This window comes from Phalacrocorax aristotelis, chromosome 1 (assembly GCF_949628215.1).
Source record: "Phalacrocorax aristotelis chromosome 1, bGulAri2.1, whole genome shotgun sequence".
In the NCBI taxonomy this organism is placed as follows: Eukaryota; Metazoa; Chordata; class Aves; order Suliformes; family Phalacrocoracidae; genus Phalacrocorax; species Phalacrocorax aristotelis.
The window spans coordinates 98,197,749-98,211,335 of NC_134276.1; the positions used below are offsets into that span (position 1 = coordinate 98,197,749).

General features: G+C 37.1%; 1 protein-coding gene across 12 annotated transcripts in view; it reads right to left on the reverse strand.

Annotated features, from left to right (window-relative positions):
• PKNOX1 (PBX/knotted 1 homeobox 1) overlaps window positions 1–13,587 on the reverse strand; it is a 50,160-nt gene that overhangs the window by 23,851 nt on the left and 12,722 nt on the right. For 6 of the 12 annotated variants that reach the window (XM_075099016.1, XM_075099038.1, XM_075099048.1 and 3 more), the window contains 3 exons: window positions 9,346–9,444; window positions 6,529–6,656; window positions 5,208–5,379 (listed from right to left, as the gene is read on the reverse strand). In XM_075099016.1, coding sequence (XP_074955117.1) covers window positions 5,208–5,379; window positions 6,529–6,656; window positions 9,346–9,396 — 351 coding nt within the window. In that variant the 5' untranslated portion in view covers window positions 9,397–9,444. Of the gene's footprint in view, window positions 1–5,207; window positions 5,380–6,528; window positions 8,695–9,345; window positions 9,500–13,587 lie in introns of all 12 variants that reach the window. The other 6 variants (XM_075099074.1, XM_075099064.1, XM_075099101.1 and 3 more) reach the window with 4 other exon arrangements.

Here is a 13,587-nt window from a genome sequence, read left to right on the forward strand (position 1 = left end):
TTTAAGTGAGTGCGCAATGTGAAGCATTGCCAGGATTCTAGGAGGCCCTACATCAGTATCTGTGACCTTTCACAATTTCTGTTATCTAATCAATTAGCCTATAGGCAGTATGGAGCCTGAAATGATACTCTGCTGTTTTGGAGCCATTACTTTAAGCTCTGTCACAAAAACTGTGCACTGTAGTTGAGTTCTACATGCCACTTCCAAAAGAAAAAGCTGAAGACATTGAAACAGCTGAATTAATGGACAATCTCCTTACTGTAGGCAGGCCTGTGACTCTTCTCTGACATGACCTGCATTCGGCTCTTCGTAGTATTAGAACATTTAATTCATCTCAGTTTAGCTCAGGCTCCAAGTTGAATGACTGCTACCAAGTAAGCATTTATACCTTATTTGCTTGACTCTGCTGAGGTCAGATAAGAGCACAGGTGGAAAGCAAGTAGTTGTCTGACCTACCTGCTGCTCCACCCTTCTAGCTTGTTCTAATTAGCAGTCTTCATTAGCTTCTCCTTTCAACTGAATGGTTGATTTCTCATTGGAGTTTAAAAGGTAGGGACACCATGAACAGAAGATGTAAGAAAGATGCACAATATTAGAATCCCTTTCTACTAAAAAAGATTTTTATTCTCTATAAAAATGTATACATTTGTCACACAAGACAAAAAACTGCCCAGCTACAGCCTTCTCTGTGCAAGCACCAATATTTCAAGCTGAAGAAGAGACTAAAAAAAACCATACTAGCTATTTCACAACTTGACAGACACTCTTCTGCTCATTGCCTCTGACAAAATGAATAGCCTTTCAGAATGTCAGCTGTTCAGAGTCCCCAGCCTTCAGGACAGGCAGAGGACAAGCTGCACTCAGATTTCATTTGGTATCTAGTAATAGAAAGTCATAGCTAACAATACGACTACAGAACAGCAGTTTGATGCCAAAGATTTTTGATTTTGCAATGTGGTTCCAGTTTAAGATAGTACTGACCTTAGCAGGCACGGAATACAAGACATAAACAAATACTTCTTCATCCATCTCAAGCAAAATCGGCCAGTTTTGTGTAGCCCACAAAACCCAATAAATTTGTCACCACTAGAATCACAAACAGGTCAATCAGCAGGAAGGACTATTTGAACATGGCAGATCTGAGAGAATGTTTGTGTACAACCAAAACCGTGTGAGGCAGGCCAAGGCATGCAGGATCTTTGGGAAACTGACCTTTGAAGGCTCACAGAAATTACAGAATAGTTCAGGTTGGAAGGGACCTCTGGAGATTGTTTAATCCACCACTCCTGCTCAAAGCAAGGTCAACTAGGGCAGGTTACTCAGGGCCACATCCACTGGGGTTTTGACTGTCTTCAAGGATAGAGACTCCACAACCTCTCTGGGGAACTTGCTCCTGTATTCAATCACTCCTCCAGTAAAAGTGCTTTTTCTTATGTTTTAATGGAACTTCCTGTGTTTCAATTTATGTTCATTTCCTCCTGCCTTTCTGCAGGGCACCACTGAGAAGAGTCAGAGAGTCTGTCTTCTTTATTCCCCCATTAGGTATTTAGATACATTGATAATATCCTCCCAAACCTTCACTGCTGCAGACTAAACAGCCCCAGCTCGCTGAGCCTCTCTTCGTATGAGAGATGCTCTAGTCCCATAATAATCTTTTTGGTCCTTTGCTGGACTTGCTCCAGTATGTCTGTGTGTCATACTGAGGAGCCCAGAACTCCAGATGCGTCTCACCAGTGCCAAGCAGAGGGAAAGGATCATGTCCCTTGACCCGCTGACAATGCTCTTACTAACACAGCCCAAGTATGTTGAACTTCTTTGCTGCAAGGATACACTGCTGTCTCATATTTGGCTTGGTGTACATCCAGACTGTCAGGCCCTTTTCCACAAAGCTGCTTTCCAGCTGGTTGGCCCCCAGTATACCAGTGCATGGGGTTATTCCTCCCTAGGTGCAGGACTTTGCATTTCCCTTTGTTGAACTCCACGAGATTCCTGCTTGCCTGTTTCTCCAGAAGCGATGAAGTAGCTCTGAATGGTGGCACAGCCATCTGAACCGTGGTCATCAGCCACTCCTCCCAGTTTTGCAACATCTGCAAGCTTGCTGAGGGTACACTCTGTCCCATCATCCAGGTCATTAATGAAGATGTTAAACAGTATTGGTTCCAGTATCAATTCCTAGAGTACACCGCTAACGACCAGCCTTCAACTGGACTTCATGCTGCTGATTGCAATCCTTTGAGCCCAGCAGTTCACCCAGTTTTCAGTCCATCTAACTGCTCATTTATCTAGTGCATATTTTATCAGTTTGTCTATGAGAAGATTATAGAAGACTGTCAAAAACCTTAAAGTCAAGCTAAGCCACATCCATTGCTCCTCCCTCATCCACTGAGCCAGAACTACTACATTCCAACTATTAGATTTCAGATCTACTTCTGAAAAGAAATTGGGATTAGAGAGATAACGGACAACAGTGTATTTGTGTTGAATTCAAAGAGTTACAAACGAAGAAAATAACCTGAGGCTTTGCAGGTCAGCAGATCTGCTTCATGCAGAACAGAACAAACTTTCATTTTTGAGTAAAGTATTGGAGGCAAGCATAATCAAAAAAGTCTTTCTTCATAGAGTCATGGAAAATTTTATTAGTGTCTTCAAATTCACAGTTGATGTGTAAGCAGCACTCTGGAAGTATCACTAATAGCAGTAACAAAACCCAAAACACATTATAGAGTGAAAGAGATAAAGAAAGAAGCAATTTCAAAATTATAAGCATTCCTGGTAGTCAACTTTCTAGATACCTGGGTCAAACCACAAGATCCAGAAACTGGTATGTTATTTGGGGACTTCTGTGTGCAATTCATTCTTTAACAGCCAAAGGTCCCACAAGACTCTGTACGTGTGCAAATCAGCATCTGATGAACTGCCATTTTTAGCCTGGATTTAGTCTTCCCCAGAAACTAATGGCTCTTTAAAGTATTTATCTGCTTATCCCTCAATAATGCACTTCCTTACCCCTCCCCCCACCCAATTTGCCTGAGTGCTTTCATGTTCAAGACAGCTCTAAAAAGATGGTACCAGTGGCCCTCAATTGCCAGGGTTTTCTGCACCTCAGTGGAACAGCCATACTCTTCGCAGACAGACATCACATTATGACCATTCTGAAGTACTTATTTCTGCTTACAAATGTAAGACAATCATTATATTGTGCTACAAGTATTTAATGAATGTAATATTATACCACTCATTTCAAATAAAAAAAATTAAAAAGCAAAGCACCCCACACCACTGCTGCTCACACTAGGGCAGTAACTAAAGAACAGAATTATTATTTAGTTCCCCTTGACTTTGTTTTTCGTCTTTCATGTTCTACTTTTAATTCTTACAGTGACAAGTCATTCTGCTACAGGGTTTATTCACGTAACTGTTTCAGTAGGTAGTCAATGCTTCTTTCTACTTAGAAAACTAAGTCGCTGTATCAATAACTCTCAGGTGAGCTGCATCAAAAGATCTAAATCATTAGATCATTATTAGATCTTAATCATAAGATGATAAATTGGAGGTTTTGGGGGCTCAGTTCTGTTCTGGTTGTACCTTTGGTCAATGTGGCCAATGCATATTCTTCAGTTTTTCATTTATAAACTGACAGTATCATTATGTATCATATTATGTATCGTCCTTCAGCTGCTTTCCTGTCATTCTGAAGGGCATTGTGTTAGAAGATGACCCAAAACAAAAACTTTATTTGAGCCTCTAAAAGTTTCCAAACTGAAAATAAAAGCTTCTGTAAGACAAACAGCTCCACAGCCAAAGCTGTAAGAGAACTTTTTAAAAGCACTCTTGCAGATGGATTAGTGCAAAGTGAGTTGTGTTAATTTGATCTATCTTCAAAGAAGAGTTAATCCAAAGTGACTTCATATTTACATAGACTAAGATCATTGACACAATATATTAAGATATTTCAATCCTGGGCACTGTAACCTACAGTTAAAAGAATATTACAAATAGCTGAGAAGGTAACTTTTTATGCCTCTCTAGTTAGAGCTGTAAAAGCTTGCCTCACTCTAGAACATACTGTCGCCTGCCTTCTTTACTCTCACACTGGTGGTCTTATACAGAGACTCTTGTAGCTTTATTTTCCATTACACTATTTAAATGCTGTCTTCCCAGAACTTAAGTTCACTAGTGATTTGTCATAAAGTGCTTGAAAAGAAATCAAGTTATGCAAAATGCCTATTTAGGCTGCTTGCAACAGCAGCCAAAATTGACCCCTTTTTTGCAACATATGTGCCCCTCCTAACATGCTGTTCACTGCAACACTCCTGCCAATTCCAAACAAAATCTCAAATTTAATTCTTGCTTAAGTCTTGGTTTTAAGAGTTTTCTCCAGGTACATTACCTTAGCCTCCCACACAGGAGCCTCCCATACATTCAACCACATAAATCTTTCTAGATATCAGCTTTAAAACATTACTATTTCTGTTGTTTATAACCTCCAATCAATTTAACTTTGTTTGTGAACTTCAGTATTTTAAATAGCCTTTTCTTGTATAGACTCAAGGATGAAGACTCGTATTACTAAGCAGTCCCCTTAAAAGAACAGGCTTTCAAAAAAAAAAAAAAGAAAAGAAACCAAACACTTGACCCCTATAATTCTAACACTCTAACACAGTTTAGAAACAGTTTAGAAACTAGCATGCCAAGAGAGGAGCTCCCTGGAGATATGATTCAAGAGTGAGACTAAGGGACTGGGGAAATCACTGCTTCATCACAGGGAAGACTTTCAGAAAGCCTAAAGGGGACAACACGTCAGAAAGAATTCTTGTATGTCATTTTCTAAGCTCATCCTGTAACAGCTCTTCTCCTGCATTAACTAGATAAAAAACACAGTTGAAGAAAACATCTTCATTACATGTAAATTGATTTGCAGAGTCAACCTGCCTATGGCAAGCATATGTTTCTGTTTGTCTCTTAACACACTGATTTCAGCCAGTTTAGCATGAAATACAACTGTGAAGGGCCCAATGTAAGTTTACCGACAAGAGGGAAAAAAGGGTCAGAAGAAAAAAATGTTTCTCAGAATTAACATAAAGAAGAATCTGTTCTAGAAAGAAAAGTGTGAGGAGAAACTATAAGCACCAGTTGAGATCAGAAATTAGGAAGAAGAGGCAAATGTGATGATTGTTTCAGAAATAAAAAAAACAGCTTATACTTACCAAATTATCAGTTTCTGGATCCTCACAGAAAAAGGGTTTTCCTTCTTTCTCCTGCTTCCTTACAAAATTTTCAATATCTACATCAAAACTAGCAGAAGTTGTACCTTCTGAGCCTTGTGTAGATTGTTCACATTTTTCAAATAGTAGTGCTAACAAGGGAAATAGTGGGTGCCTAGAATAAAAGTTCAAATATATGAATAAGTATTTTCACTTATATGTACTCCACAGAAAAGTAAGACATGTAGCTCACGTAAGCTAACAGTCACTCATGTAATAAATGAAAAGACAAGTCTTGGAAGAGACTGCATATAGCACCACTGTTATAGCAAAACACGATGAAAGTTTTTTGTGGGCCTTTTTTTTAAATTTTGATTTACTGCAAACTCTAGAGGCAAGTAAAGCAGTAAAGTACATATACTTAAATTAAGAGAACAATCACAAGCTAAAAAGCTATGACATACTATTTAATTCACTGTAATTGAGTGACAAGAGACATTAATACAGTGCATTAGAAATGAGGATTAGGATTTACGAATGGGATCAATGCAGATTTAAATTATAAAATAAAGTCTGATAAAATTAATTTACTCCTCACTGTGGGCCTTATTTATACGTTACAAATAACTACAGAACTGAGAATAGTACGCAGGCTGTACTCAGAGGCCTTTTACGAAATCACGCTCAGAGCAGAAAACAATTTTGTTAGCACAAGTCTGTAAATGAGTGGATACATCTTTCTGCTTCAGGTTTTTTGTTTGTATTTATTTTACCTGCAAACTGGTAATAATTATGTCTTTATAAAGCACTTAAAGTGAAAGCACACTTAACCTCATCAAAACTGAGCATACTGCTTAGCCCAACACTTAACATAGTAATTTTTTTCTAGTGTTTATGCATGAACATTTAATCCAGTTTGAGTTAATTACTAGGCAATAGATTTTTACTCCCTTTTCTTTAGGGATAACATCGACCTAATTACCATAAAAATAAAATCTCACATTAAAGATAAAAAGTACAGTATAACAAATAGTGACCATAGTTCAACAGTCTGAATAGCTTGCTAAATTTCACTTGTGCTTTAAAGACAGCTACCTTTAGAATATCCTTTAAAACTACGATGAAACTGAAGAATCCCACAAAGGGAAGTTTTTCTTCTCGGCTGAAGACTGACAGAGAAGCTCATTTAATCTCTTTCTTTCCCTGCAAACCTCCGAGACACTTAGCCAAGAGAACATCTGATTTTATGCTACTTATTATTCATTAAAAAAAAAAAGCCTCTATTCTTTACCCTTCAAAAGACAGAACACAAGTCCATTACTACCTGTAAATGGCCTGCTTGTCTGCATCCATTGGAGTTTGAGATTCTACAGGGGCAGGACTCAGCCCTTCTGCATCAGTTTCAGAGCAGTTGGGATCTTGTTCAGTTTTTAACTCTGTTACTACTTGCATCTGTAGAAAAAGAGTAAGTTATAAGTAAATCTGTACGCTTGATGTAAAATAAGTGTACTGTTTTCTAAGGAAAAAGCAATGCAAAGGGCTACGAAATTGCCAGAAGGTTGGTATGACTTGGCAGTTACACAAAAAGATACAGCAGTAACAAAACCCCTCTTTTAATCCTCAACACTTTTTGATGGATAGTTTAAAGGTCACTTCAAGTTTCAGCACTCAGCTTTAAAATGGGAATGACAGATATTAGTAAATCGTTAAAGCATTTTGACTCTGAAGGGGCCATTTTTGGAATAAACTAGAGTACATTGCGCAAAAAAAATTATGGGGATGTCTGCATAAAAAGCCTTTAGGATGAGAACAACAGAAAATAAAGTTTCTACTTTTAAGTTTTCTTTCTTATTTCTTACTGTATATTATAGCAAGATACTGAAGAAAAGAGAACCTGAAGTTTTTCTTATCCACTAAAATGCATGTTTTCTTACAAAGAACTGAAATACTTTGTGTCCCTCCAATCTTTCAATTATCAGGAACATAACCTCCTCTGACCTTTACCACTCAAAATTACGTATTGTAATTATAAATTATTTTAGGAACATCAAGCTACTAGAGAAGACAGCAATAACTGCTTCTACAAATCCATTTAACATGGTTACACAATCTGCCACCACTGGAAAAACAACATAGAGCCACAGCTTCTACTGAGCACCTCCTAAATTGCACTTGGTGGCTGGTAATGCCTTTGAGGTGCTTTTAAGGTGTTGAAGTGGTTTTCCCATCACCTCTAGCTAAGTATCTTTCATACTAAAAGGTCTTAAAAGAACCTGACCTCTGAAAGTCATAGTTTCCACCCCCCAGCCCAAACTCCTTGGTTTTCTCCCTTTATGAGCACTGGGAACATCTGTACAAAGACAAGAAGTCACTGTGATCTTTTTTTCCTACTTTAACCCTCAGAAGTTTTATCTTGCGTAGAGGACAGACACTGTTCTAGATATCACTGCGTAGCCAGAAATGACACTTGCAAAAACGAAGTGTACAGAATGCAGTCCTCTGCCCTCTTTTCCTCAGAACCTTCTGAGAGAGAGATGGCCTCCAGAAACCGTTAGAGAACCTGACTCTGACAGAATTTCATCTACTTCCACACAACATAAGCAAAAGGAATTTATACTATTCCCAATAAGAAGTCTGGGAGAACCAAAAAGTATGCGCTTTATTACCTGTTGGGTCCAAGCCATCTCCTAATAAAATCGGAAACTGAGAAAATGACAGCGTATCCTACCCAACAGAGCAGCCTGCCTTGCAAAAAGCTTCCTCAGCAAGCATAGATGATTTTTAAGCCAAGATGCTTGCAAAAAAAGATGTAACTAATGAACTCATTTCTTGGCTAAAGACAAGAAGGAGGAGCAAAATAAAAGGGGATGACTCATACAAGTGATTATAAACGTTGAGCCATACATCTGCAGAGTTTGAAGGGAGAGAGCATGTTCAGTTAGGGCTCTGTCTCACTAGAAAGAGGAAATAGCTCACTTAAAACTGCAAGCTATTACCTGTGGGCCATTTTCAAACTACAAAAGCAGCAGACACCCCAATTACCTGTCTATCTTGGCCACTGAGAGCTTAAAATACAAAACAAATAGGAAGAAAATGCTCTCTCCCAATCCATTCTTTACAAAAACATGTTACATTCACTGATGTGTCACAGGATGGCATGTATTTGCTGGGGGAGTAAAGTAAAAGATGTAAGGTAGGTGAGAGGAGAGAGGGAAGTTAGAATTGCAATAAAGGAAGCAAACAACAACAAAAATCAATAATCCCAGACTGCATTCAGAAAAACATCTTTTTATAAGAGATAGGAAAAGTTGCTCTTTTTCTTCTGACTGTTCACCACTGTTGCCATCTGCTGACAGAAGTACTTGTATTTACTGCTTAGGGCTGACACATAGTAACGTAAAAATGGGTCTTCAGAGTACAGGCCACCGCATGACTTGTCTCCAGTTAACAGTATTTTAAATTAGCAATTCAATTTGTTGCAATATACAGCCTGTTGTACAAAAAAGAAACATTATGACCAGATATATCTGAGTATGTTTCATTATTCTAGCTGTTTGTTAACAGAAGTAAGAAACTGGAAGCCCACTGACCAGCTTTCTAATTAGCAATTCTAATCAATAACCTCATTAAAATTAATGCAAGTATTTTACTAGTTTTCAACCTAGTTTTCAGCATAACTGCATAATCTTAAATGTTGTCAAAGTAGCACATAGTTCTGGATAACTAAATTTATCTTCCACTTGCTCGAGACCAACAAGTCTGTGACTGCGTAAACATCATCTATTGTAACTGCAGACACGTAAGAATACTAAAGTATCATATACACAAAATGCTATGGATGCCCATTTGACTCCCCTAAAAATAGGAACATTACAGTGCACAAAACATCTAGAGCAGATTCAGAAGAAAACCCCTTTTCTAACCATTGCTCTAGAAGTTAAGCAGAGTCACGCAAAGATTAGCTAAGCCTTTAATAAGTATCCAAGTATAAAAGAATAGCCGCTATCACTTTAAAATATCTTGTTTTACAAATAAGAACAGATATTTAAACAATGCCAAAACACGCATTAAGGAAAAACTCAGTACCTTCTTTCTCTTGCTAACTGTATTTAGTTCATAGAGAAAGAAAAAAAAAACCTACCTGTTGTCCATCTTGATAGTTGTCTATGCTTAATGTCTGTGTTGCCATCATGGTTAATAAAACGTTAATTATGTCAAATCATCGTAAGTATGAACAAATCTTCGTTAAAGAAAAAAAAAGTCAGTTAAAAAAAGTGACCACTTGGAATCCAGTTCTAAAAGATGAAAAAAGATCAATACATAACTTTACCCCCAAAAAATCAGTGAGCTTATTAACAATGATAGTTAAATGCATTTTCTCAAAAAAAAAAAAAAAAACAAGTTGGAAAATGCAACAGGTTTCATCAGGAAAAAGTTTATTGTCTAGTTTTGTATTTTAACAAAAGATTTGTAGTAAGAGGCTGAGGTTCTTTTACATTTACAAACTTCAAGTAAACTTTATTTCTGCACTACTTATTCTAAGGTAATACATAAAATCTAGAAATGAACAAAGATTTACGTTTCTGTGTTTTGAGAAGGCCAACAACACGCTGAGCATTACTGTAACTGAAATAGTAACAGTCTACAATCAATGAACTCAATGTAAAAAGTGTTAAGAAATACCCTATTTACTTAGGAGTATGAATCCCATATTCTAAAGTTAGGGCCTGAAATTACCTTTAGAAACTTAAGTCTCAAATCACTTCTGACATCAGTAATCTACCATCCAAGTCATTTAAGGCTCAACAAAAAGGAACAATATCTAACAGCTTTTAAACAACTGGGCCTATGTGATTATATGGTTTCAAAAGTGACCTAAGAACTCAGAGGCCTAATTTTCATATACATTTGATACTTTGGGAAATATGAATTTTAGTAGGATTATAACACAAGTGAATTTATGTATGTTACATCCTCTAAGCATTAGCTGGAGTTTGGCGCCCAGGCGAGTTAAACATTTTTTAAAAGTTAGACATTCAGTAATTTAAAAAAAAAAAGTAAAATAGCATAGCACCAGCACCAGATAGAGTTTCTCCATCAAATTACTAATTTACATTTCATTTCTTGTCAGATTAGCAGCCATTACAACTGAAATCACACAATTCATTAAGCTATTACCATAGCACTCAATTTTCCTTGACAAATGAAGTCCCAATGTTTAGCTACTATAAAAATATTCATATTAAAGAAAGAAGACAGAGCTCATGTCTTGAAAAAGATTACATCCAGGTATTAATTCCAGATTTTCTGCTCTCTTCCACTTATGTCAGTATCAAAGAACTAAGTATTAGAATTTTCACCAGTTTAACAACAAAAATTTTTCTTTGTAATGTGTTTCATCACTACAAATTTCTCAACTATTTTTAAATCTTTCTTTCACCATTGCATACTACTATAGTACGTGACCATTTTGAAGAGCTATTTTTACATTTCTGGGTATTCCCCCCCCAGATCATAATAGTCTCAAGTAAATGTTTCATTTAGAAAACACAGGACAGATTTCAAGATGCCCTTCTTTGTTTACTTAAATTTTCAGGCACAGAGAAAAACCTGACTCCTCAGGAAAAACTTCAAGCCTTAATCTGCATCAAGTTCTAGTCAAAGTGCAATTTCTAAGCATTACTGCAGTTTCCTTTTTTTTTTTCTTTTTTCTTTCTTTTTTTTTTTTTTTTAAAACCAGCTTTAAAGACCAGAGAAGTTCACCAGGACGACATAAGCACGACTTCCTTTACAAACGAAGTTATTGACTTTCACGCTCATGCTTAAATGGAGCTGTTACTCTTTGGGAGTCTGTGCCATTTTACACATACAAAAGCATCTTGGGAACCACAAATGCGAGCAGACAGAGCAGATCTTGGTTCCAGCACTGGGTCATGTGCTTGCAGAGCTGAACAAGTTTCTGTCTGTAGACAACATGCAGATAGCATCTTAAGTAGTTTGTGGAACACTGACTAAAAAGGTATGCTATGGTTTGGGAACTCCTATGCCAAAGGTAGTTCTTCTTAAGAATACAATTTACAGAGGAAAAAAGTAAAGACTGTATTTGGAGTTTTTCTTAATAACTTTAGTGGAAGTATTATTTGGTTCTAGCTTGTCTATCTGTCTTTATAGAACATCACTATCCCTTTCCTGGAAACTCAAAAAATATTACTGATTTCTCCACCAAAATTTAAAAAAAGAGAATGACATAAATGCACTCACTGATAGAAGTACCTCAGTTTTTCTAGGTTTATTTTACAGTTATGAATCATTTCAGGTTAAAGTTAAACCAGCATTTGCCACAATAGCCAAGTGAGGTATCTTTCCAAATACTTAAAGGGGATATATTCTAAAACGTTGGCCCTGTAAGCATTTTCCTCACATTTAAACATTTATTCTCTTTCAAGATGGTAGCTTACAAGCATTACTGTCTTTCTGTATTTAGAGAGTGAAAGGGCACATACAAAATGCTGCTTTTCTTCCTTCTCAAAAGGCAGACATTTAATTTCTGACTGCAATATCCAAAGCACAGACCAAACTACCCTCAAAATGAAAGTAGAACACTCGAACAGATCAACAAAGAAAGAACAAACACTATTCAGTGATTGTTTTACAAGCTGAAGAAGTTCCTCATAAAATGCTGTTAAAGAAATTGTTTTGCTGTGGGAGAAAGATGAAATTCTTATCAGATAGGAGGAAATAAGAAGAGGTAACACAGCTGTAGAAGAGGAAAAATGTATTAAGAGTTAAGCAAGGATGTGAGATCATATTAGTGACACAAAGAACAACATGGAGAGGGAAGCAACAAAGATAACACATGTAAACTGGTGGAGACAATAGGACACGGCAAGAATTTCTGGAGAAATGCACAAGCTGGACCAACCCTTCCTTCCAGATTTCCACAAGGAATAGATATTCCACATCTGGAAATCCCTCAGGCCATGTGAAGGAAGAGAGGTGCACAGCTTTGAACTAGATCTATAGATTATTTCATTAAGAAGGACTTTCGCCCTATTGTCTCCCAGGGGAACAGCTAGAAAGAATTCTATATGGATATATCCTCTATTTCCCAAGCTTCCCCTCTGACTTATAATTACAGTAGAAGAAGATTAAGCTATTAGGCAAGATAGCAACTGATGAGATTTAGTGAAGACGACTACTGCAAATCAAGAAGAACAAATTGAGCTAATCACACACTTAAATTGAGGCAATTAACTGAGGAATTACTTTGGTTTACTAAAGAGAAACATCATCTCATTACCCAGTAGTGGTAAGAGACAAACTATGTTAAACTTCAAGAAAAATAACTGAAAAGGTATTTACACATTTGGCTTTTATAACCTAATTTAGGATACAGCATCCAGTTCTAGTTCACAGATACACAGCCTAAGCAGATGTTCATTCTGCAAACAATGATGCTAGACGAAGCTGGTATCACTCCCAGATGTTTATCACTGCCACCCTGCCAGAGCTCATTACTTCCACAGCTCTATCACTGAGTCCACAGAACACGTGAATGATTTCTGATCCTTTTTACATGAAGTCAGCTAGGCTAGTTCAACCCACTGTTAAAGGTGGCTATGATGTAAACCAGCTGACTTAGTCTGAAGCACATTACTGTGCACTCATACAACCCCTGTTCTTGGCTGACCTATTAGTGTGGTAATTTCTGGCTCATGTGTGCCGATTATCAACTCACAGCAGGACCATCTTTAACCAGCACAGCCATACCAAATACTATAGGGCCTAAGGTATCTGAAGTGGGCCTAAAGAACACAGGACTTTTGGACAACTTACAACTTAGCTTTAAAAACACCAATTATTCTTTGTTAAAGAAATTTAGAGAAGGAAAACTGTGCATTTGTATTATATTCAAAGAGTTACAAATAATAAAAAAATAACTGTAGGCTAAGAGAGTCAGCCAGTTCGCTTCATGCAGAACTGAATTAACTCTCATTCTATTTATTTTGAAAACAAAGTGTGAGGAGAACCCAAGGAAATGTTTAAGGTCATGTAAACTGGAAGCTGATGCATGAACTGCGATCAGAAACTCCATTGATATCTGTGGTGAAAGGGAATTCATAAAAGCATTGTGTTCTGCAAAACAAAGAGAAAGGAAAAAAAATCCAAGCCTTTAATAAAAACAAGTATGAAGGTAAAACAGAGAAGAAAGGAAGCTAAATTAAGAGGGGTTATCATAATTAGTAATGTGGAGACTCTGTGCAAGTTAAGGAGCATCTAAGAGAACAGATTAAAGGTGAGCTGAAACATACACGAAGTAATCACTTAACATACATCACTCCTCACTTGCTCTACTTACTCCTTCACAATTAAGGGCAAAGGG